At 35.0% G+C, this 25,546-nt stretch overlaps 1 protein-coding gene across 1 annotated transcript in view; it reads left to right on the forward strand.

Annotated features, from left to right (window-relative positions):
• Positions 1–25,546, forward strand: part of LOC121382989 (SUN domain-containing ossification factor-like) — a 103,489-nt gene that overhangs the window by 57,063 nt on the left and 20,880 nt on the right. The window contains exons 10-15 of the mRNA XM_041512708.1: positions 2,152–2,220; positions 10,338–10,421; positions 12,271–12,349; positions 15,792–15,967; positions 20,190–21,246; positions 21,844–21,934. Coding sequence (XP_041368642.1) covers positions 2,152–2,220; positions 10,338–10,421; positions 12,271–12,349; positions 15,792–15,967; positions 20,190–21,246; positions 21,844–21,934 — 1,556 coding nt within the window. The remainder of the gene's footprint in view (positions 1–2,151; positions 2,221–10,337; positions 10,422–12,270; positions 12,350–15,791; positions 15,968–20,189; positions 21,247–21,843; positions 21,935–25,546) is intronic.

The following is a 25,546-nucleotide window of genomic DNA, read 5'->3' on the forward strand; positions in this document are numbered from 1 at the left end:
TATGTATATACATGTGCATGTATTAAGTTACCATTTCCAACCTTAGCAACAATGGCGGATTTATTTTATTTTTATTTTTCAATTTTGCACTAAATTATGTATAATAAACAAGCCAACTGTTATGTTGTTTTAACATTGCTAAGCATAAGTTAAGACTTGCTATTATATAGTAGTAAGTATTTGAAATTATAGCAGTGTGAACATTTTTCCAAAGAGCCAACATGTATTTACATAGGGATTTTGCCCCAGGCATATAGTGTAGTGGGCCGCTATGCCTGAGGTGTGTAAGTAAGTGCTTTAATGTTGTGGAAGTGCCTTAAATCAATTGCTGCTATGCTTTAATTGGCCATGTGTGACAATCGACAGTTGGGTGTAACAACTTTTGAAACTTAACAGTACACAGGTATTCATACCTTTAATAAGTCAAACATGTCCTTCATACCTCAAGGCCCTCAACACCCTTTCCCTTGACAACGGTTGACTGCTAATTGCCATTGACAACAAAGTTGGCATGCTTCAAGTGTCCCAGTGTGGTGCCATCTTGCCTCTCCCTCCACTTCCCTACGAGTACTATTAGTAGTACTGAAAATACTAGATAGCCCCATGCTGGTCCAAGATCAACCTAGCCTAGTCCATGATTTTTATTAACGTGACATTTATGTATTACCCCCAAATTAGCACATTAAAATTATTTACCACAACCATATATTCATATCCAAAAGAGTCTATTTGCAGACTTACAAAAGCAACAATTAATATGTATAGTTAATCCTTTATTCGTTCCTACATAGATGACCCAGACACAGACTGCTGTGAACCAATCCAAAAGCTGTTATTCTTGTGCATAATCACTAAAATTGCAGTGTCCATGTCTTCTCTATTTAGAAGTAGTTGTCAATTAATTATCTGATACACCCTCTCTGTACAGTTAAGATGTCAATCAACTGTTTGTATCCTGATCCTATACACACACACATCGATCTGCATGTGTAAGTCTGCACACTTTACATCAAAGGAAACAGTCTTTGGCGAGTACGGAGGAAACCTTAATAAAAACTCTGCTATTATGTCTGATACCAATGTCCATTAGTCTGTTTGATACATACAAGAAAAGTTATATTTTATTTGAACAATAAAAAACATTTATTTTATTTTTATAGTGTGCAATTTCCCTTAAAAACTACTTATTTGGCGCCAAATATGTCACATGATCAGAAGTGTCTTTTGTGCCCATTCACTGTGGTCTGATATTTTGTCATCATTTGTAGATTTAATTTGTTGTTACTGATTACTTTTACTACCATATGTTTATTCAGTAATTCCTGATAAAAAATTATAAACTTTTTAATTTGATAGGGATATCACTACTTATAAAATTAACGGAAGTGGTAGTGTTTAGCATTACAATTATCTATCTTAGGTCTGAAATAGTATTTACACCGCCTTTTATAAAAATGAAACTACATTTATCAACCGGCAATGGAAATATAAATTAAAATGTCAGAACAGTGGTATCCCACTTTTTTTTCTTTTTTTTTTAAACGCTACAAACATTTAACACAGAGACAAAGACACTTTTAGTTTTTTGAACATTACAAACATGGATGATGAGGAGATGAATGGTGAAGCCGCAGTATTTCCATTTCGGTATGGGACTACTTGACAGGGCCATGCTCCACGCTTGCTGTCAGTTGAGCTATCTCGGTATCACCCGAGCCCGGGGTACACAGAACCTGCAGTGCATGCTGGGTAATCATCCCCCATGTGGGGTTATACACTTGGGAGACACACCCATAATTGCACCCATGAAGTGGGTCGAAACTCTGTGTATGTGGCCGTAAACCTACCCATTGAGCCTAGCGGAGCACTCACTCTGGGTTGGAGCCGGTACTGGCATTAAAAATCCCCATTTCCTCAGGTGGGATACGATCCCAGTACTTACCAGCCAGAAGTCCGATGGCATAACAACTACACATTAAAAATTCTTTATTAAAAATGTTCCGATCTCTTGAAATCTTTATTAAAATATAATAAATAAACTGAATCGGTTAACCAGAGTGGGGGTGAGTCACATGATTTACCTTATGTATCACATTGTTAATTGCTGAATTACCTCGTTGTTTTGTAATTATAAAATTAAATTCTTTTCAGATGTACTTACAGATGATGACATAGAAGGAGACAAAGAAAGTGTGAAAAATTTATTCACAAGTGCTAAAGGTAAGAAACTGACAAAGCAGGCCCAGTGTTTAGTAAATTTGGCGTGCAGACTTAGTGTTGAGATCATTACTTAATGTTTTGTTAAAACTCATTTCAGGGTATGGTTTATGGTAGGTACCCAAGCAAAATTGATCTTTAAAGGTCATTTAAGATCATTTAGGGTCAAATTAGGAAAAATTATGTTTTTACATTTTTCATAACTTTGAGCTCTTTTTTTTTTCAGATATGCTACATACGGTTCACTTTTCACAAATATGATTACATAGGTCATTACAGTGTACATGCAAACTATGGGGAAATCATGATATTTAATATAAATTTTTATCATGTAATATCTTACATTTTCAGTGCAATCAAAGTATGTGATATTTTTCAGATCAGAGAATCACATACTTTAAGAATTTGATAACTTAGCAAATTAGATGTAAATTAGTCGAGGTCTTGGCACTAGGTTTATTGACATTTAAGCAAATGTACTTGGGTGACACTCCATGATTGACGTATGCATTCATAGTCATCAAATAAAAACATTTCAATGGCAATTTGACACTGAAAGCTGTCCAGCGTTCAGAAAACAAAAAACGTTTGGCATAACTTTATTTTGATGTAAGGACATCCAAAATGACGTCATTCAAGTTTGACGTCATTTCCATTCAAAAATACACCGCGCCACATATTCTTACGTCATTTGAATATCTAGTAATGGCAGACTGGAATTAAAGTTACGTGTACAGTTTACAAAAACACGTTGTATTAAGCTTGAGCTTATATGATAAAGAGATTATTACCCTCGTGTATTTTGGTATCGTCAATATCATGTATTAGGAATAAAAATAATGTATTATGCTCGCCAGAGGCTTGCATAATACAATTTTTATTCCTAATATATGATACTGACGATACCGAAAAACACTGGTAATAACCTCTATATACGAAACAATGTGTTTACAAATGTTGAAAACATATCTTTAAAAAAATTAATGGTAGCACTGAGTTAAAAGTGTGCAACCATGCCTATTGTGTCTATACAATGTACCCGGTAACATTTATGGTGAGGGTAGGTACCCATGTGAAATTTACCTTTATTGAGATCTATATGGGGTATGGGTGGATACTCATGCCATTTTGACCTTTAAAGGTCATTTTAGGGTTTAATTTTATAAGTTAGTTTGGGACAAAATTGAGATTTTATTTGTTTGTTTATTTTTATATCTATGAGTGTGGGTCCTTTCCAGAAAGTGCTATTAAAGGTTTGCTCTTGATTATTAAGTAGAGGATTCGTCATGAGTTTTTTTAATATGGAAAATATCAACTGAGTCTATGTTAATCAGTATTTGTCGAGGCTCTGCTGAGACAAATACCAACTAAACGAGGTTGATATTTTACATATTAAAAAACACTTCTAAAATGACATTTTAATTTAATTGTTAGTAAACCACAGTACTAAAGTCATCACAATTAGCACAAATTATTTTAACATTACGCTCTGGTATACAGGTCTTGTTGGCTTGTAAGGTTCGCACAGGGTGCCTAAAGTCTCGAATGTTCTTGAATTTGATTTTTACGTTCGAGTACCCTCGAATGTTCTTGAATTTGACTGAATGTTCTTGAATGTGATTTTCACGAATTTTCATGCATTTAACTAACAATTTGTATGACGGGATAATATTTATTGGCATTTTGTCAAACAATCATTACTAATGTTTGTATGAAAAAATCAGCGAATTGTGTCAAACAAAATAGCAGAGATCCGGGAATTGATGAATTAGTGGTAGTTTGATTCAGTAGATGGTGCCACCTGATATAGGCTAATGCTACAACATTTTCTATTGGTTCGTTCAAGAGCGAATGACCAATTAGGGCCGTGTTTGCTTTTTATTTTCTATGCGACGCCATTTGGATTTTTAATTTGCACATGTTGGAAGTTTCTTGGAACGTTTTTGATCATGCCTCGCCAACATGGAAGTTGCAAGTTTCGGGATGAGTGGCTTGTTGATCCCAAATATAAAGATTGGATAGTGAAAGATCACGCAGATGACAAGGTTGCAGTACGCAATCTTTGCAAGAAACGGTTAAACATTGTGAATGCTAGGAAGTATGCTTTAGAAAGCCACGCGAAGTCAGACCTGCATAAGAAACTCCTAAAATGTTCTTCAAAAAGTTCTATTTCCCCCCGCAAATGTTCTTGAATTTGATTTCACACTTTCTGTACGAACCCTTACAAGTTGTAAATGACCCATCCTCAGCAACACATTACCTAAAGACCTTGCAAATTTGCATACCATTATTAACCGGGTTAATACACTAAATTATCACACGGGTTTATGACATGGATATCATGGGTAAATCATAGGATAAATGTATGTAATTGATCAGTAGATATTACACTTCGCATGCTAACTATGAGAAAATTGAAACAAAAAATGCATTTATTTTACAATATTAATTTTGTGTGATACATCCTTTTAGATGCTGATAAAACTTGTTTTATTAACTACTGTACATAATTACCTGTCTCTATGATGCATATAAACTAATAGGATATTATAATTGAAATTGAAATAGCAGTTATAAAAATAAACCTGTATGTTAGCTGGAAATTTGTATGTTTTAAATAGTATGTCATAATTAAGTTTCCCAAAGACAAAGGAGTTACTTTCAAAATTGACTGTTTCTCAACTGAATCATGTCAAATATTTTTAAGTTAACTAATTGTTACAAAGATGTTTATGAATAAAACTATGAACTACATATATAAAACTATATTTTTCTGTTTAATCTTTAGTTTTTGGTGTAGAATGAAATGAAATATGCTTCATATATTGGGAAATTAAACAGATCTCATGTTTCTTTTTAGACGAATGGCCAAACATGTTTGAGGCATGTTTTGTTAGAAATGGGTAATGTTGTACATGTGTAATGCTGTGTAGGGTAATGTTTACAGTGAGTTTTGGTACCCCATGATCTTGACTTGAAAGATAATTTTTGGGTCATTTAAAGTCATTGAGCACAAATTAAGGAAAATTATTTGGGGAGATGAACATCATTCATATTTTAGATATAATGTTATTATTTAATTAAAGACAATAGCACTATTATTCTAGCAACAGTTAAAATTAGATGGTTTTGGTAATTCATCTGAAACAATTGGTGGATTGTAGTGCTGGACTGTAGTATATGTGTATTCTGGAATACATATCTGCCTTGTTTTGCTACATTCAAATTATTTTTCAAATATCTTTAAGTAGGAATACTTAAAAAGTATGGTTAGATATTAGCTCTTTCCAAATGTAGGTAAGGAATTCTTGATAGGTTAAGACCTCCAGAGCCTTCTCTCCTTTTTGGAATATCCTTAACCTGGCTTTATCAATCCCCTCATATGAACTGCTTCCCCCCCGCCCCCCCCCCCCCCCCCCCACACACACACACCAACACACACACCCTGGTATCACCATACAAATTCTCAACTGGTTCACGATATCCACAATGTCCAATGCATTCAGTGACATCAGTGTGTTTGAAGTAGAGTGTGCCATGCCATCAAAAAAGGTGATCTTATTTTTGACATGCATATTGAGAAACTTTCCATAAAGCCACCAACAAAAATAAAAATGAATGAATGAATGAATGTTTAACAACACCCCAGCACAAAAAATACATCGGCTATTGGGTGTCAAACTTTGGTAAATGCAACAACAATGATGATCAACATCAATATTAGGAAAGAGAAATGTCTGTTTTGCACAATTAAAGTGACATTCCCTTGACACAGTTGTAGTTCCAGTGTGGTATCATTAATTATTAATGACACAATTGTGGTTCCAGTGTATCATCAATTATTAATGAAACCCAACTGATGTTCTTGCCATTCTTAAAGAGTGGAATTGTTGTGGTCCTCTTGAATCCGTTGGGGACTATGTATGTTGCATGTATGGTGCTACCAATTTAAGTCAGATGATGGGATTGATAGTCAGCTTAAGGATAAACCCACCCCACCCCGCTAGAATGTACAGCTAGAAAAAAAGAAGAAGTGGAAATTGTGACCAGTGCAATTGTTGATTTGTTTTTACCATTTTTTCAAACTTTTTATCAATTGGGATATCTTGTGCGGTATTTATAAAAATTTATAAAAATTATGTACCAAAGCGGCCCAAAATGTCCCAACGGCTAACTAGTGTGTTGAAGTTTGTTTTGTTTAACGATACAACTAGAGCACATTGATTTATTAATCATCGGCTATTGGAAGTCAAACATTTCATAATTTTTACATTGGTAGAAAGGGATCTTTTATATGCACCATCCCACATACAGGACAGCACATACCAAGGCATTTGATATACTAGTCATGATGTGTGTGTGTGTATGCTGAATTTGTTAACCTGAATTCAAAAGTTAGAGGGCACTCACTCTATAAACAAAACATAAATGCAGTTTGTTCTGTTTGATCCCATTCTCTTTTAAAAGCAGAATCCGCATGATGGTTTTTCAATCTGTATTTCTTGTTCTTCTTTTTTTTCTAATTTGTTATGGTTTGTTTTTTGGTTTTATTATTGGAAGAATAATCCGCTGGTTTTCAGTTCATTTGTTTTCTTTGCAAAACTAATTTAGACATTAGAAACAGTGAAATAAAGGACATAAATCTCTATTAATTATAACACACGTACATGGTACAACTACCACACTACACAATAAAACACAAAATACAACACAATACAATTCAATACAATAAAAAGAAATACTCTTTATTGGGTAAATGTTGCCAGGAAAACCAAAAACATACAAAAACTAGTTATACCTACAACAGAGATGAAACAGGATAATAACATTGCAGTTAAAACGTCTAGCCACCGGTTAAAATATACAATGTAAATGCATTATATTCAATTTGACAAAGTACACCCACACACCACACTTATATTCATTTGATTCATAATAAAATAGTGTATGTGTATGTACATGTATAGAGAGAGAAAGACAGAGAGCCAGAGAGTATGTGTATGTATATACATTGTATGTGTGTGTGTGTATATATATACAGAGAGAGAGAGAGAGAGAGAGAGAGAGAGAGAAGAAAAACAGAGAGAGAGAGAGAGATTGAGAGATTAAACCATGATTATAGTACTGATGTTGTTATAAAACATTTAAACTATCCATCAATCGATTTATACGTACAACCCACCCACCTACCTGCCTACATCCATACATACATACCTACATACATACCTACATCCATACATATATACATAGATAATAGATACACGCACATACATTCATGAATCAATGGTTGGAGCAAAAATCCCACTTGTTTGGGCACACACAGTTTCAAAATGTCCACATGCCTTTAAATGGTGTAACCAAAGCCCCACGACTGGTATATCAAATATTTGTTGTGTGCCGTCCTTTTTGTGAAAAAGTGCATATAAAAAAAAGTAAAGTTTGTTTTATTTAACGACGCCGCTAGAGCACATTGATTTTTTATCTTATCATCGGCTATTGGACGTCAAACATATGGTCATTCTGACACTGTTTTTAGAGGAAACCCGCTGTCGCCACATAGGCTACACTTTTTATGACAGGCAGCAAGGGATCTTTTATTTGCGCTTCCCACAGGCAGGATAGCACAAACCATGGCCTTTGTTGAACCAGTTATGGATCACTGGTCGGTGCAAGTGGTTTACACCTACCCATTGAGCCTTGCGGAGCACTCACTCAGGGTTTGGAGTCGGTATCTGGATTAAAAATCCCATGCCTCGACTGGGATCCGAACCCAGTACCTACCAGCCTGTAGACCGATGGCCTGCCACGACGCCACCGAGGCCGGTAAGTGCATATAAAAGACCCTTTGCTGCTAATGGAAAAATGTGTCAGAATTACCATTTGTTTGAATTCCAATAGCCATTGATTAATTAATGTGTCGTTAAACAAAAGAAACAAAAAACTAAAATGAACGATTTAAGCAAATGTAACAAAGTATATGGCATCTCTTGGCCTAAGATGTCCCAAGAAATCTGTTACCATGCCAACCACTCATCAATGGGACCTTACGAATATCAATAAATGGATATCGCTTTGCAATGGATTTTTACTGATATACTCAACGTTGACATCTTTTGGGCAGAACTAGGTGTCTTATATAGCACGGAAATCTCAAAATCACTCTTTTCTACCATTTTCATAAAGCGGAATTTGAAAACTGATCTTTTTACCCCAAAATTGACTATTCTGCCTAAATATATTATACACAAATGTAAAAACAAGTGAAAAAAAGAAAGATGTGTTACCATGACAACCACTCATCAATGGCACCTTAGGAATATCAATGAATGAAAATCACTTTGCAATGGATTTTTACCTTTAGACTCAATTTTGACAGTTTTGGTGTCTTATATATCAATTCATTCTTTTCTGCCATTTTCATAAAAGTGGAATTTTGAAACCCAAAATTTACTATTCTGCCTAAATATATTGTAAATAAAGGTAACTAATAAGTGCCTGGGTATCTCAGAATGGGTTTGCTGTTAACATTTGGCAGCTGTTGAGAACAAGTTTGAATAAATGGCCACAATTTCCACTTTTTAAGAACAATTTCTAGCTGTACATTCCCTTTTTCAAAGGTAAATTTCAAAAAAGGTGCTTTTACCCCCAAAACACATATTTTACCCATAAAAGGTATTAAGTTACCACTGGGGAATCCATCATACTGAAAAATGTGCCCACGGCAATGTTCTTTTACAAAAATATAGTGAGCCTTTTTCTCTCAAAATGGTACCGACGTGTATTGGCCCTTGTACTAAATAGCACTTTTTTAGAAAGGACCTAGACGCATACTGTAGACATTTTTTTAAATGTAAAAATAAATTTTCAAATATTGATTTTTACTCCAACTGACCTCTAAAATGACCTCTAAAGCAACTTTTAAATGTCATAATGGTGCGAATACCCACCATCATCAACCTAAATATAATTACCTTAAATAGATCTCAATAAAGGTCAGTTTTGCATGGGTACCTACCCTTACCATATCCCTTACTCTGTATAGACCTCTAACAAAGCATTACTTGACCTTTAAAATGTAGATCAAATTGCCCACTTATGGAAATCCAGCAAATCAAAATGTCATAAAAAACATTTTTAAATGTTTAATCTTCCTCATATCTGAAATTTGGTGTCTAGCAGTGTCTCATCGACTTTTGGGTAGCAGCAGATTGACAATATGTACAGGTTTAGGCAAGTAAGAGATGCAGATTTGAAATCGGGTCCTATTTTTACATCAGAATCAATGTTCAAACCTTCCTGACTCTCCAACATAGATTTGAAATCGGGTCCTATTTTTACATAAGAATCAGTGTTCAAACCTTCCTGACTCTCCGACATAGATTTGAAATCGGGTCCTATTTTTACATCAGAATCAATGTTCAAACCTTCCTGACTCTCCAACATAGATTTGAAATCGGGTCCTATTTTTACATAAGAATCAATGTTCAAACCTTCCTGACTCTCCGACATAGATTTGAAATCGGGTCCTATTTTTACATCAGAATCAATGTTCAAACCTTCCTGACTCTCCGACATAGATTTGAAATCGGGTCCTATTTTTACATCAGAATTAATGTTCAAACCTTCCTGACTCTCCAACATAGATAAATCGACCTGGCTCCTGTACTGTTTTGTTAGACTGTAAGATCACTTTCAAAAGATCAAAAGTAGAAGATATACACTAGAATTAAACTACTAAGAATGGCTTTATAAAAATATTTCCTCCTTTTTCAAAGAGCTTTTGAATATTCATTAGCAATAGCAATTGAATAGCTAAATGTGATTGTCACCCTAGGTACATGTAGAGCTTTGTGTTGTGGGTCAGTTTTTGGATGATAACATATTTTTGTGTTTATTCTAATCATAACCCAGTTTAATTTTAATTTGCCACAATCACATGTTTTTTTATGAGAGCTGCACCTTTATTTTGCTGGGTCACAGTCAAAAGATTTAGAGTTTAGATACAAATCTTAATTCTTTATGCACATTACTGTCATTTTAAGGCAGTGATCTTCAGTCTTGCTTGTGTTACTTTTAATGTTCATTTTGGTTAATGTGTAATATGTTTGATTTTCATTTAGATACAGTTGTTAAATTGGTGAAAACGGTTTTGAATGTTGATCTCGAGCACAGTGACATAAATAAGCCAAAGAATAAAGATCATGGTATGTTTTTGTTTTAATAATTAATAGATAATTAGAGAATGTAATTTAAGGATTGTCTGTTATTTGTTTTATGTTCATTGGGGGTATAAACAAAATAATAATAATATGCAATTGGCGAAGCCATTCATACATAAATTTGAGGCTTATTTTTGTTGTTCATATGCTGATGAATGTAAAAGAAATAACGGACAATCCTTATAATTAAATTTAAACATTTTAGTCAAATAGTAACACTAAAATTCACATTTTATTTCGAAAAATATTTTAAATGTTTTTTTATTAACAATAAAACAAAGTACCAAACTGAATATAGTGACGTCATCAGATATGACGTTCCCTAATGACATTGCTTTGTCTGGACCAAAATTGTTAAATTATAATGAATGTAAAGGAAATTATATTCACATTTACATATTTAATGTTGGAAAGAGAGATGAATCCATGTAAACTACCTTTAAATTAAGTAGCATACTTCTAATTTAATATGTTTGCCAATCGTGATGACATCATATTTAGTGCTAACAAAGTCATTGGCTAATAAGTGATGACATAGTGTTACATTAAGAAGTAGTATATCTCCATGAGTAAATATGAAGAAATATTTTCCCTGTTATGAATGACTATTAGGTCAGGTCAGTTCATAGGGTTTTATGTGCACATTCAGAACAAGCTGTTGTAGTGCACGCCTGTCATGGGCACAAGAGCCGGCTCCTCCGTCCATGACAGTAATGGTGGGCGGGGGGGGGGGGGGGGGGGGGACCGCCTGCACTGGCTGGTGCACGGGAGCACCAGCAGCCTGACCAAGGTTGGTAGCAGGTGGGGAGAATGACTATTGAGTATATAAAGATATTTATAATCCACAGGGTTTTATAACAAATGGTTATGGCAGACATGTGACATTGCAAGTTTATAGCGACTGCAAACATTATACAGTAATTGCGGGTTTGTGAAATTGACATCTCTGATTTTGCAACAAGTATTCATTAATGACATTAAATATTAATAAAAGAATAGAAAAGAAACTAAATAGTATTTGAATTTGTTATTTCATTCTTTAAATAAATGGGAACTATATTTACTAGGCCTGGACATAGATAAGGTCATGATGTTACTTTAGCATCTTTGTAACTAACCTTGTTGAATATTATTAACAGTGTTTGTGTATCCAATGCAGTCATACTTAATATTAGTTTTGTTGATGACACATGTAAACAAATTATCACACTTACAGAGGTGCAATGTGAAAGTTAGGGAACTCGTTTGGGGATTATTTTATATCACATGCTCTTACTTGTGGAAAATAATTCCATTAATGTCTTATTGCACTGCTGCTCACACACTAATCTATACATGTATGTGATACATGGAGTAAAAGCAAAGATGCAGTGGTTATGGATTGAAAATAGTTGTTGAGCAATAAATTGCTCTTCTGAAATTGCTCTTCTGAAATTCACTGTAATGTCAGGAGGGAGGGGGGAGGGGGCAGGGAGGGCAGAGAATCTCACTTTTTTCTCTTTTTTTTAATAGCATCTCAGGATTTAGTTTGTATAGTGTATCATTTGTTTATAAAAGTAGTGCCCCCCCCCCTAGGATTTTGATCAGGGTACGTCCCTGAATGTTAAGGGAAATAAATTAGCAATATCAGTGTGTGGTTAAGGGAGCAGTTTTGTGTGAACAGTCAGGAGCGAGAGCCATTGCTCGTGTCAAACCATGAGGACTGAAACTGGCCAGCTATCAAAAACTTGTGCTGCTGAATGAATATTGTCATAATATATTCTATAAAATGTTTCACACAATTTGTTCAGACACCACATTCTTTCTTAATGCATTTTCTGCCTGCTTTTTCCAGAATTGCCTGCTGATGTCTCTGATGGGAATTATTCAGCTGATGGACAATTGTTACCATGTGATCCTGCCCATCAAAATGAGTAGGTTTTAGTCGAAAGAATTTAAAATATTTGCTATAAGACTTACAAACATTTGTTATTTACTAGTGAACAAGTCATTTCACTATTACAGTAAAATCCAGATTGAATGGAAAAAACAGGTAGTCCTGTCTTCTGAACCTAAAGTATGGTCTACACTATGCTTGGTGCACCCAATGGTGATGTAACAGCACTTCATATTACTGGACAGTTGTGATCATACTTTGTGATCTCATAACTGGATATGTACAGTTCTTCCAATAATTGGCATTAACTCGGGGATGTTTCAGGGTAGTCAGACTTGTTGCCAAATGATTCCATAGCTATACTAGCCTGATATAAATGTTTTGCAAATGTGATGTCACACACAGGCTTCCTGTACATGGAAAGATCTCTGATAATCCTAATCAGTTGATAACATCTTTACACACACAGACCTTGTCTTTTAAGGTACTCGATTCGGATTGCACTCGTACAGTGCACATTATTTCAATCTGGCGAGTGAAAACTAACGTACATGACACTTGACAAACAGCACACGTAAAATAATTTTGTATATTGATTGCCACTATTTACCTTATGTACATGTAGCTCATAGAAAAACCTGTTTAGTAATACATGTACCAGAAAAATAAAAAATGATAGTGTCCATGCAAGCTTTTAATATATGACTGGTACTGATCTTTGCTATACAAATCAGAAAACACTGGTTCAATAGACATTTTCGAAGATGTACTAATCCGATCAAAACTCCTTTGCCTATTTAATTTATTATTGATTGGAAGCAGTCCACTTTTATAAGGTAATAGATGACAACATCTGATAAGGCTAACTGTTCATATAGTTATGAAAAAAAAGAAGGAATTGAATTAAATAGTGACTTCTGTAGCCTACACAAATGAACTTGTTATGGAAATCAGCAAAGTCTGTAAAATTGTCTCGATTAGTTCATAACTGTTAGCCTACAAAGCTTATGTGAGATCCCGAAAATGGCAAGCATGTAACTTTTTACTTTCTTTAAAAAAAAAAATGAAATTTAGACAAAGACAATTCAGAAGTAGACTGAATAATAAAAAGAAGGAAAAGAAATGATAATAGGTATTTAGGAATAGGCCTAGGTCTTGTTTATCAAAAAAAAGTATTTTTTACATCTATTATTTTTCTTTTTTCATCTTTAAAAAAAAAATCAAATAAAACTTCATTAAATATTTGTATTTCAACCAGAGGTTAATGAATGTGCATCTGTTATTTATATATTTATTTATGTACAAATTATAGTAACACTAATCAATGAGCAAAGCTGACTATTTAATTTTTGTTCGTTTTAATATGTTTATTAGAATGTCACAGACCATGCGACTGGGACATGATTGGATGCACAGTACTCTGTGGCATATTGACCAATCAGAGCTATTGGGGTCAGATTATTTTTACTCTTGGAACCCTGGCTGCAAGCACACACTGGTCTACTTGACAACTTGTTTCGTATTTATGATGGTGTCTAAAATTATGGGTTTTTTATATTATCTTTATTATGGCATCCCACATTTGGAATAAAACCCTTTGTAATGACAGATTTTGTTGGAGTTTGTATATTTGTTATCAACAACATGAGGATCGTTCTAGATAAAAAAAACTTAACGCTGATTTGACATATTTGTCAGAGCCGTTCGTAACTGGTAGTGGTAGGTCAAATGAAGTGTTAGAAAATGTTGAGGGAGGGAGACTGCTTGTTTCATTGTTGAATTAAAAATGCCACGTGAATGTCAATGCCCCAACCGACACTATCAAATGAACTAATTGTAGATCTACATTTAACGAGTTATCCAGTGGGTTTTTCCCATCCCAACTATTCTAATCATGTTCATTGTACATAATAATGAAATTGTGTGCATCAAATTATCTGAATAGTACATAGTGTATGTCATAATTATATTTCTATAGCATTGCTCCTGAAAGTTTTTAATAACTCCATTCCTAATGAAACAAACAATGTAAAATTAGAAGAAACATTATTGGTTTATTGGTTAATTTTTGCAACATATGTCTCTACATTTACATGTACCAATTACTTCTGAAATTAATAATGCTTGGTTTTAACTTGCCTTAGCATTTTGATGAGTGCAATTTTTCACTTGCCTAAGCATTTTGAGGTGTGCGATTTTTCACTTGCCATGGTTTTTCAAAAGCCAAGGACTGCAGACACTATATGAAGTTCTAATGAACACTAATGAAGACCAAAATGTGTAGCAATAGTGCTTTGTACCAAGCTTTTAACCATGCACAATGCTCAAAGATGTACATGTTTTGAGAGGCATGGCATTATGTTGGTGATCAGATACCATCGAAAGTACATTTTTATGTACTGTTGCATTTGTGATGATGTCATCCTATATTTATCCTGTTACGGATGATGTAATTTGTAAATAGAACCGAAGAACCTAGGTTAATTGGCGAAAGACCTGAGTTTTGGGGGTCTTTTTTAAATAAGTACTTATGGATGTTTGTTTTATTTATTTTTAGCCCCTTACTATGAGTCGTCAAGGGGGTAATGCAACTTGTCCATATGTACATACATACTTCCATACAGACATACATATATCTGTACTAGACCCACAATATCACCATTCTAGTTATTTCATGTCTTATCCATTTTTTAAGAAAGTTCATATATAGGAATAGAATCAAGATATGATCAAGTTTGTGTTTTGCCTCTGCATCAAAGGTTTAGATAACTGTTAACAAAAAATAGAGAAACAATGTCACCAATCAGGTACCTTTATTCTCATCCAATTTTCAAGAAACTTCACATAAAGCAATAGAATCATTATATCTTGAACAAGTTCACTCTTTGCTTTTCTAAAAATAGAAATACAATGTCACAGTTCTAGCAACTTCATTTTTGATCTGATTTCATGAAACTTTAATTCACACACGGGAACAAGACCATGAAATCTTGAATGAATTTTCGTTCCTCCTCTGTATCACAGGTCAAGGTCACTTACTAAAAATACAAATTACTAACTTCATTTGTCATCTGAGTTTCATAAAAATTCGCAAACAGGAATAGGATCATGAAACTGCAAGTGTTTGTGTAGCCTTTTTGATAAACTTCAAAGATTTTTTTTTTGTATATATGATAATTTAATATAGGCTTACTATGTTTATGCATCCACTTCTTTGCTGATCCCAAAACCGCATATGTGATGGTAAATATCTATAATAATTTGTTACCAAACGAGACCTGTTCGTTATAGTTTTTAGTGTCAGTCTGTGTGATGAAACAATGTTTAATTTGATTGTGTAAATGTTTACCTTGTGTTTTGTAACAGCCATCCATTGTTTGAATCTTACTGTGGTCACCAAGGTGACAAAAATATTTTTATATATATTTGACTTTTCGTTTTTTTTCTCTCTCTCTCTTTCTTTGTTTTCATCAAAACAGGAAAGAAAAAAAGAATATTCCCACTGTTATTGTTCCCACTGGATCCATTCCTCAAGTTCCTAATGAGAAACAAACAGATGTTTCAGAAAAATCCATTCCAGCATCAAGTGATATTGGAGAACAACCTCTTAAGACCATCTCAGAAATTCAAGAAAAGTCACGTAAGAGACAGACAGGTATATATTTACACTAAGTGTGGCTTACAACTAGTATACACATATATTGTTCTCCATGACTTACCTACACAAAGGGGCGGGACGTACCCCAGTGGTAAAACACCAGCTTGATGTGCGTTCTGTCTAGGATCGATCTCCGTCAGTGGGTCCATTAGGCTATTTCTCATTCCAGCCAGTGCACCATGACTGTTTTTCAAAGGTTGTGGTATATGTTATCCTGTCTGGGATGGTACTTACATGTATAAAAGATCCCTTGCTACTAATGGAAACATGTAGCAAGTTTCCTCTCAAAGACTTTCAAAATTACTAACTGTTTGACATCCAGTAGCTTATTATTAATAAATCAATTTGCTCTAGTGGTGTCATTAAGCAAAACAAACTTGCTACGTACACAGCATTAGGCTTTTTTAAGGGATAACATACAGATGTTGAAGGGAGGACACCAGGGACCAATTTGACAAAACACTAAATCTGATTTTACTACTAGCAGTACAACTCCATGTAACAGTACAACTAGTAGTACAACTAGAATTACAACTAACAGTACAACTAGCAGTACAATTAACAGTACAACTAGCAGTACAATTAACAGTACAACTACATGTAAAATACAATTAGCAGTACAACTACATGTAACAGTACAACTAGAAGTACAACTAACTACAACTAGCAGTACAATTAACAGTACAACTTGCAGTACAACTACATGTAACAATTAACAGTACAATTAGAAGTACAACTAGCAGTACAGCTACATGTAACAATACAATTAGCAGTACAACTAGAAGTATAACTAGCAGTACGACTGCATGTAACTACATTTAGCAGTACAACTAGCAGTACAGCTACATGTAACTACAATTAGCAGTACAACTAGAAGTACAACTACATGTAACAGTACAACTAGAAGTACAACTACATGTAGCAGTACAACTACATGTAACAGTACAACTAGAAGTACAACTACATGTATCAGTACAACTACATGTATCAGTACAACTACATGTATCAGTACAACTAGAAGTACAACTACATGTATCAGTACAACTAGAAGTACAACTACATGTAGCAGTACAACTAGAAGTACAGCTACATGTATCAGTACAACTAGAAGTACAACTACATGTATCAGTACAACTAGAAGTACATCTACATGTATCAGTACAACTAGAAGTACAACTACATGTAACAGTACAACTAGAAGTACAACTACATGTATCAGTACAACTAGAAGTACAACTACATGTAGCAGTACAACTAGAAGTACAACTACATGTAGCAGTACAACTAGAAGTACAACTACATGTAGCAGTACAACTAGAAGTACAACTATACGTAACAGTACAACTAGAAGTACAACTACATGTATCAGTACAACTAGAAGTACAACTACATGTAGCAGTACAACTAGAAGTACAACTACACGTAACAGTACAACTAGCAGTACAACTACATGTAGCAGTACAACTAGAAGTACAACTACATGTAACAGTACAACTAGAAGTACAACTACATGTAACAGTACAACTAGAAGTACAACTACATGTAACAGTACAACTAGAAGTACAACTACATGTAGCAGTACAACTAGAAGTACAACTACATGTATCAGTACAACTACATGTATCAGTACAACTACATGTATCAGTACAACTAGAAGTACAACTACATGTATCAGTACAACTACATGTAACAGTACAACTAGAAGTACAACTACATGTATCAGTACAACTAGAAGTACAACTACAATGTAGCAGTACAACTAGAAGTACAACTACATGTATCAGTACAACTAGAAGTACAACTACATGTAGCAGTACAACTAGAAGTACAACTACATGTATCAGTACAACTAGAAGTACAACTACAATGTAGCAGTACAACTAGAAGTACAACTACATGTATCAGTACAACTAGAAGTACAACTACACGTAACAGTACAACTAGCAGTACAACTACATGTATCAGTACAACTAGAAGTACAACTACATGTAACAGTACAACTAGCAGTACAACTACATGTAACAGTACAACTAGAAGTACAACTACATGTAACAGTACAACTAGAAGTACAACTACAATGTAGCAGTACAACTAGAAGTACAAGTACATGTAACAGTACAACTAGAAGTACAACTACATGTATCAGTACAACTAGAAGTACAACTACATGTATCAGTACAACTAGAAGTACAACTACACATAGCAGTACAACTAGAAGTACAACTACAATGTAGCAGTACAACTAGAAGTACAACTACATGTAACAGTACAACTAGAAGTACAACTACATGTATCAGTACAACTACATGTAACAGTACAACTAGAAGTACAACTACATGTATCAGTACAACTACATGTATCAGTACAACTACATGTAACAGTACAACTAGAAGTACAACTACAATGTAGCAGTACAACTAGAAGTACAACTACATGTAGCAGTACAACTACATGTATCAGTACAACTAGAAGTACAACTACATGTATCAGTACAACTAGAAGTACAACTACATGTATCAGTACAACTAGAAGTACAACTACATGTATCAGTACAACTAGAAGTACAACTACATGTATCAGTACAACTAGAAGTACAACTACATGTAACAGTACAACTAGAAGTACAACTACATGTAGCAGTACAACTAGAAGTACAACTACATGTATCAGTACAACTAGAAGTACAACTACATGTAGCAGTACAACTAGAAGTACAACTACATGTAGCAGTACAACTAGAAGTACAACTACATGTAGCAGTACAACTAGAAGTACAACTATACGTAACAGTACAACTAGAAGTACAACTACATGTATCAGTACAACTAGAAGTACAACTACATGTAGCAGTACAACTAGAAGTACAACTACACGTAACAGTACAACTAGCAGTACAACTACATGTAGCAGTACAACTACATGTATCAGTACAACTACATGTATCAGTACAACTACATGTATCAGTACAACTAGAAGTACAACTACATGTAGCAGTACAACTAGAAGTACAACTACATGTAGCAGTACAACTAGAAGTACAACTACATGTAACAGTACAACTAGAAGTACAACTACATGTAGCAGTACAACTAGAAGTACAACTACATGTAGCAGTACAACTAGAAGTACAACTACATGTAACAGTACAACTAGCAGTACAACTACATGTAACAGTACAACTAGAAGTACAACTACATGTATCAGTACAACTAGAAGTACAACTACATGTAACAGTACAACTAGAAGTACAACTACATGTAACAGTACAACTAGAAGTACAACTACATGTAACAGTACAACTAGAAGTACAACTACATGTAACAGTACAACTACATGTATCAGTACAACTACATGTATCAGTACAACTACATGTATCAGTACAACTACATGTATCAGTACAACTACATGTATCAGTACAACTAGAAGTACAACTACATGTATCAGTACAACTACATGTAACAGTACAACTAGAAGTACAACTACATGTATCAGTACAACTAGAAGTACAACTACATGTAGCAGTACAACTAGAAGTACAACTACATGTATCAGTACAACTAGAAGTACAACTACAATGTAGCAGTACAACTAGAAGTACAACTACATGTATCAGTACAACTAGAAGTACAACTACACGTAACAGTACAACTAGCAGTACAACTACATGTATCAGTACAACTAGAAGTACAACTACATGTAACAGTACAACTAGCAGTACAACTACATGTAACAGTACAACTAGAAGTACAACTACATGTAACAGTACAACTAGAAGTACAACTACATGTATCAGTACAACTAGCAGTACAACTACATGTAACAGTACAACTAGAAGTACAACTACATTAACAGTACAACTACATGTAACAGTACAAGTAGAAGTACAACTACATGTAACAGTACAATTAGCAGTACAACTAGCAATACAATTAACAGTACAATTAACAGTACAACTAACATACATGTAGGTGTCCTTACAATGTTCTATCTTTAATTGTGTAATCTGTGTGAAGTATATATCAAACATGTAAAGGTATGACAGGTGTTACTGCTAGTTTCCAACATTGCAAGTGCCATACAAAGCGTATTACCAGACAGCTCTTTCCCTACCAATTGTAGTAAATTCTGTATTATTTTTTGTTTGTAGATGCTGTAATGGACAAAGCTGCTAGGTCATGAACATTTTTGTATTATCAGGATTTTTTATTTTTAAATATAGAACTTCCGTTGGTGACAAAGTTGGCCGACAATGAGCAAGTGCCTAGTGAAAAGATGAAGGCATCGAGAAGTCTTCGTGAGTCCCTTTCAAAGTGCAACAAACTGGAAAGTAATGTAACCAGTCCACACAGACTTATATGTTCATATGTCCAGACTATGCTAGGAAACAAAATTACACAGACCTGTTGCACAGATGAAAAAACATCTACTCTGTCCACTGAGATTGAAATGACTTCAGAACTGTGGAAGACAACTTCAAGTATTGCAATCTTCACCTCTGACATTCCTGAATTTTCCAGAGATTTACCTGGTATTGGCAATAAAGCTGCTTCTTCAGATAGCATAGCTGAGTCATTTTTATCTGAGGAGAAGCAACAGCCTTCTCACTCAGACTTTATGTCTGTACTACAAAGTGTGCAACATTCAACCAGTGAGCTTTTCTCACATGAGCTCAATATGAATGAAGATCGGGATATTCTTTCAAGTGAAAGTGTCACTCCGGACATAGCTTCAGACACTACTCTAGTGAAGCAGGCAGAGTTACCTCACAATGGGCTTCCTGTTTTGGAGTCGAGTATCCGCTGTACAGATAGTTCAGAATTGATCTCTAGTTCAAGCCCGACTCCTGAGCTTAGTATTGCTGAGTCACAAGTCATTGTACAAAACACTGAGGCCGCTGTGCAGGGCTCACTCATCACCAAAGTGATGCCAACACCAACAACCATAGCTGTTGACTCGATGGAGGATGGTGCTTATCCACAGACAGTCGGAGCTTCAGTTGAGGTGCACCCGGGAAAGCTGCGTGAAGAAGACATGAAAGAGAATGTTCCTGCTAGTGAGCAAGCGAACCAGGAGCACAAGTCATCAGCGGATTTTCTAGCGGAAAAAGACATTAACAAGGCACAGAATGTCACACGGCCGGCTAATGATGTTAATCTGAAACCAGTAGACCTCATTCAGATTCCAGGCTTGCCTGTAGCAAAACATCGAGAGACTGCCATTATGAGATTGACCAATCGAATCAAAACTTTGGAGTTGAATGTTTCTTTGAGCAGTAGGTGAGTGATTTGAGTTTGGTATTTCAATTTAGTACATAATGCAAAAAACAGGAAAAGTGCACACACTCATAATAACTCTCATCACCACATCAGTTGTGATGTAGGCTTAGTTTGGGCTCTTAATCTTTGCGGGTAATGTGAAGAGGCACATATACCACTTGCTGTCCTCCTTACACATGGCTTGAAGTGTCATGGAGAGATTTTCATGGCGGCAGAGAATGAGTAAAAGTATATATCTGTTGAAAGGTCATGATAGTAAGCAGGCTAGAGAACAGAAATTTGACACAATAAAACTAAACAGAGTTGAATCCGATTGAGATTTGAGGAAATATTTGAGATAGATTGTAAATTAAAATGCTGAGAATGAGAGGTGGGTGAATTAAAATGCTGAGAATGAGAGGTGGGTAAATTAGAATGCTGAGAATGAGAGGTGGGTAAATTAGAATGCTGAGAATGAGAGGTGGGTAAATTAGAATGCTGAGAATGAGAGGTGGGTGAGTGTCAGTGTGAGCTGCTGCTATGAAGCCATTTTAACCATTGTCATTGGAAAGGGGAATTGTTCCATGTTTGTTTAATGCTTGTTTTCTCATTTTAAAGATTCTTAGATGAGCTCAGTCAGCGATTTAAGAAACAGCTGGATGACATGACAAAGCAGATGACGAACGTGTCACGCACGTCTGAAATAAAGGTATTTGAAAATAGTGATGTTCTAGTGATCAGTTATAATCAAAACTTGATCGAGTTAGCTCTAACAAATGTGATGATCGATTATAAAAATCCATAATCGATTGTGTTGAAAAATATAAAAGTGACCTAATTAAATTTTTAAACAGTACAACATATATTTCACTATTAGTCGGTTTTTGATAATTGAAATTGGACATAACTTCAATTTTTTTTTTTTAAACATTATTATCCATTTCCGAATGGGGTGGGATGCAGCCCAATGGTAAAGTGTCCACCTGATGCACAGTCAGTCTAGGATTAATACGTGTTGGTGGACCCTTTGGGCTATTTCTCGTTCCAGCCAGTGCACCACAGCAGGTATATCAAAGACCATAGCCTCTATTAGAAATTTTTTCGAGAAAAATTAGGCAGAGTTACATCCCCTAACCACTAACCACTTCTGGCGCGTTCCAGTTACAGCAAGTATGGTCGATGACCACAGTTGTTTGTGAATCTTCAGCTTCCCTGGCATCATAAATATGCCCACCTACATGTATGCTTTAAAAATAAAGAATGATACAGGTGAAAATTAAGTAAATGAAATTGCGTTTTGTTATAACTGACCATGTGTTAAATATAGGAGATGAATCTAGTGAGCTGTCACCCACCCTGATTGTTTTGGTTTTCTTGCATGAAAATTTTTGATTTTTTTGTTTTCAAAGCTGTAATCTCGCCTCACATTAATTATCATAATTTCATTTAAACGTAAAACACACCTACAGTTTTAATGAATTGTGTGTGACAGTAACATAGTTGTAATAGTTAGATAATAGAAACATGTTTATAGTGCCGCTGCGTCCCATGGGGAACGTATTTTTTCATACTATGGAATTTACTATAAGTTATTTATTTCTGAGCTGCTTGTTTTCTAAATTACATATAAAAATAGTATATTTTTGTTATTTCCAAAACACTTATTTTTATTTTTATGTCAAATGGAACTTAAATTAGTTACAAAACAACAAAACCATATTTTTGTAGGAGGATGGGACGGACTATATGTAAGATTCCGATCAAAACAGTCCCCTTCCCCACGAGCTATATTATGTTGTTTTTTTATTTCGAGGGGACGCATGACCCGATCCATCCCCTAAAAACACCACTAGCCAGTCTAGACTTCCTCTACACAATTTCCTGCACATGCGCCTGTTTGACTAAATATTTCGTTTGCTGCAAATTAATTAGGCCTATATACATTGCATTATAAAGTGTAAATTTTGCTGTCATAACGGCTAAATATATAATTTACGCTAAAAACATCTACCTATAGTAACGGTACTTGTTTTGTTTACTTCACAATATTTGTGTAAACATGCAGGCCTCGGTGGCGTTGCGGTTAGGCCATCGGTGTCTACAGGCTGGTAGGTACTGGGTTCGGATCCCAGTCGAGGCATGGGATTTTTAATCCAGATACCGACTCCAAACCCAGAGTGAATGCTCTGCAAGGCTCAGTGGGTAAGTGTAAACCACTTGCACCGACAAGTGATCTATAACTGGTTCAACAAAGGCCATGGTTTGTGCTATCCTGCCTGTGGGAAGCGCAAATAAAAGATCCCTTGCTGCTAATTGAAAAGAGTAGCCCATGAAGTGGACGACAGCAGGTTTCCACTCTTAATATCTGTGTGGTCCTTAACCATATGTCTGACGCCATATAACAGTAAATAAAATGTGTTAAGTGCGTCGTTAAATAAAATATTTCCTTTCTTTATTCCACTGAAAAATATGTGCATGTTTACTCCCAAAACAGTCTTTATTATGAAGTCAGACAGTAGAAACCTTATCGTTAGGCGAGGTAGTGAATTTCTGTATCGTTAGTTTCATTATTAATCGCAGTTAGTCATTTAGTCAAATTAATGTACATTTCCGTTCGTACACAGTAATATATACACAAACACATGCATATTACTTGCAAATATCAAAACTTTATTAAGGGGCCATTTTAACCAGTCAATCATCAATCAGCCCTTTTTCTTGGTCTCCCCAAGACGTGTTCATAAGTATTTCTGTTGAGCACAAAACATATTGTACATTTTCTTTTCTGTAAAAGAAGGAGATTGCATACAATCTGACAAACAATAATAGTAATAGAAAACTTTATTAACATCAAAAAATAAAAGAACAAGTCGATGATTACTTCACAATTCAGTAGTAACAAAGGACCTTTGTTGCAAGCATGAACAAGCCGAAAATAATTTAGTGGCTGATTGGGACCGCTTAGCGCTATGCAAATCAAGGGCAAATAAGTATGTTTCTAATACAGGCTAATGAGTGTTCTCTTTTGTCTGTGTGATTGTGCGTATAAAAGATCCCTTATCGCTAACAAAAACATATAGCAGGTAATTAAGACTATATTAGAATTACCAAATGTTTGACATCCAATAGCCGATAATCAATAACCAAACTTGTGGTCCATTTTGACGAGCCGAAACTAGCATTTGCAACTGTTAACTATAATAGTGTGTACCAATGTGGTGACTGTTATCAGTGTGTAACACTGGTAATGTGGTGACTGTTATCGGTGTGTAACACTGGTAATGTGGTGACTGTTATCGGTGTGTAACACTGGTAATGTGGTGACTGTTATCGGTGTGTAACACTGGTAATGTGGTGACTGTTATCGGTGTGTAACACTGGTAATGTGGTGACTGTTATCGGTGTGTAACACTGGTAATGTGGTGACTGTTATCGGTGTGTAACACTGGTAATGTGGTGACTGTTATCGGTGTGTAACACTGGTAATGTGGTGACTGTTATCGGTGTGTAACACTGGTAATGTGGTGACTGTTATCGGTGTGTAACACTGGTAATGTGGTGACTGTTATCGGTGTGTAACACTGGTAATGTGGTGACTGTTATCAGTGTATAACACTGGTAATGTGATGACTTGTTATCACAGGGGACAATATTTTGAAATCTGAGGTAACCAGAAGTCAGTTCACGTGGTTTTTACCTTGGTAACCAACTGTTCGGTTACGTGAATTATATTTGCGTAACCCGTGGGTTACCTGATCGGTTACCTCAAAATTACGTTGAAATTCTATTTTAAATACATAGTTTTTAGCTTAAAAATAAAGTTCAAACAAAATACAAAAGAAAACATTTAAAAAAAAAAAAAAAAATCTTTAATGTTTGCTAAAGTTAACAATATTGTAACAGAACTGAATATCAGCCCCAGTACTCAAACAAAATGTTTTAGCATTTAGCCCAAGCAGGTGGAATTCGGAGGACCTCCCCCACGTGAAAATGTTTAAACTCAGGATGCCTGTAGATGAATTCTGAGCCTTTTTTGAGGCATTTTTTTCTATCTTTTTTTCGAGTCAACTTTAAGAGGATATTTTATAGAACAATTACAGACAGCCTCGACCTATTCCCAGATTTTGTTTTTGCATTACGCACATGCTACTTTCACTTTCGATGGTACTTCTATACTACAGTGGCGTTCTAAATGTTTGTTTTTTAAAGCTCATTATGCGATGTTAGTATTTTTCAATTTTTGTGACACTTTTGGATTCCTGTTTACAATCAAATTGTTTTCAACATATGTAAAATTATAACCAACCCAATATTATGTCTA

This window comes from Gigantopelta aegis, chromosome 10, assembly GCF_016097555.1.
Source record: "Gigantopelta aegis isolate Gae_Host chromosome 10, Gae_host_genome, whole genome shotgun sequence".
In the NCBI taxonomy this organism is placed as follows: domain Eukaryota; kingdom Metazoa; phylum Mollusca; class Gastropoda; order Neomphalida; family Peltospiridae; genus Gigantopelta; species Gigantopelta aegis.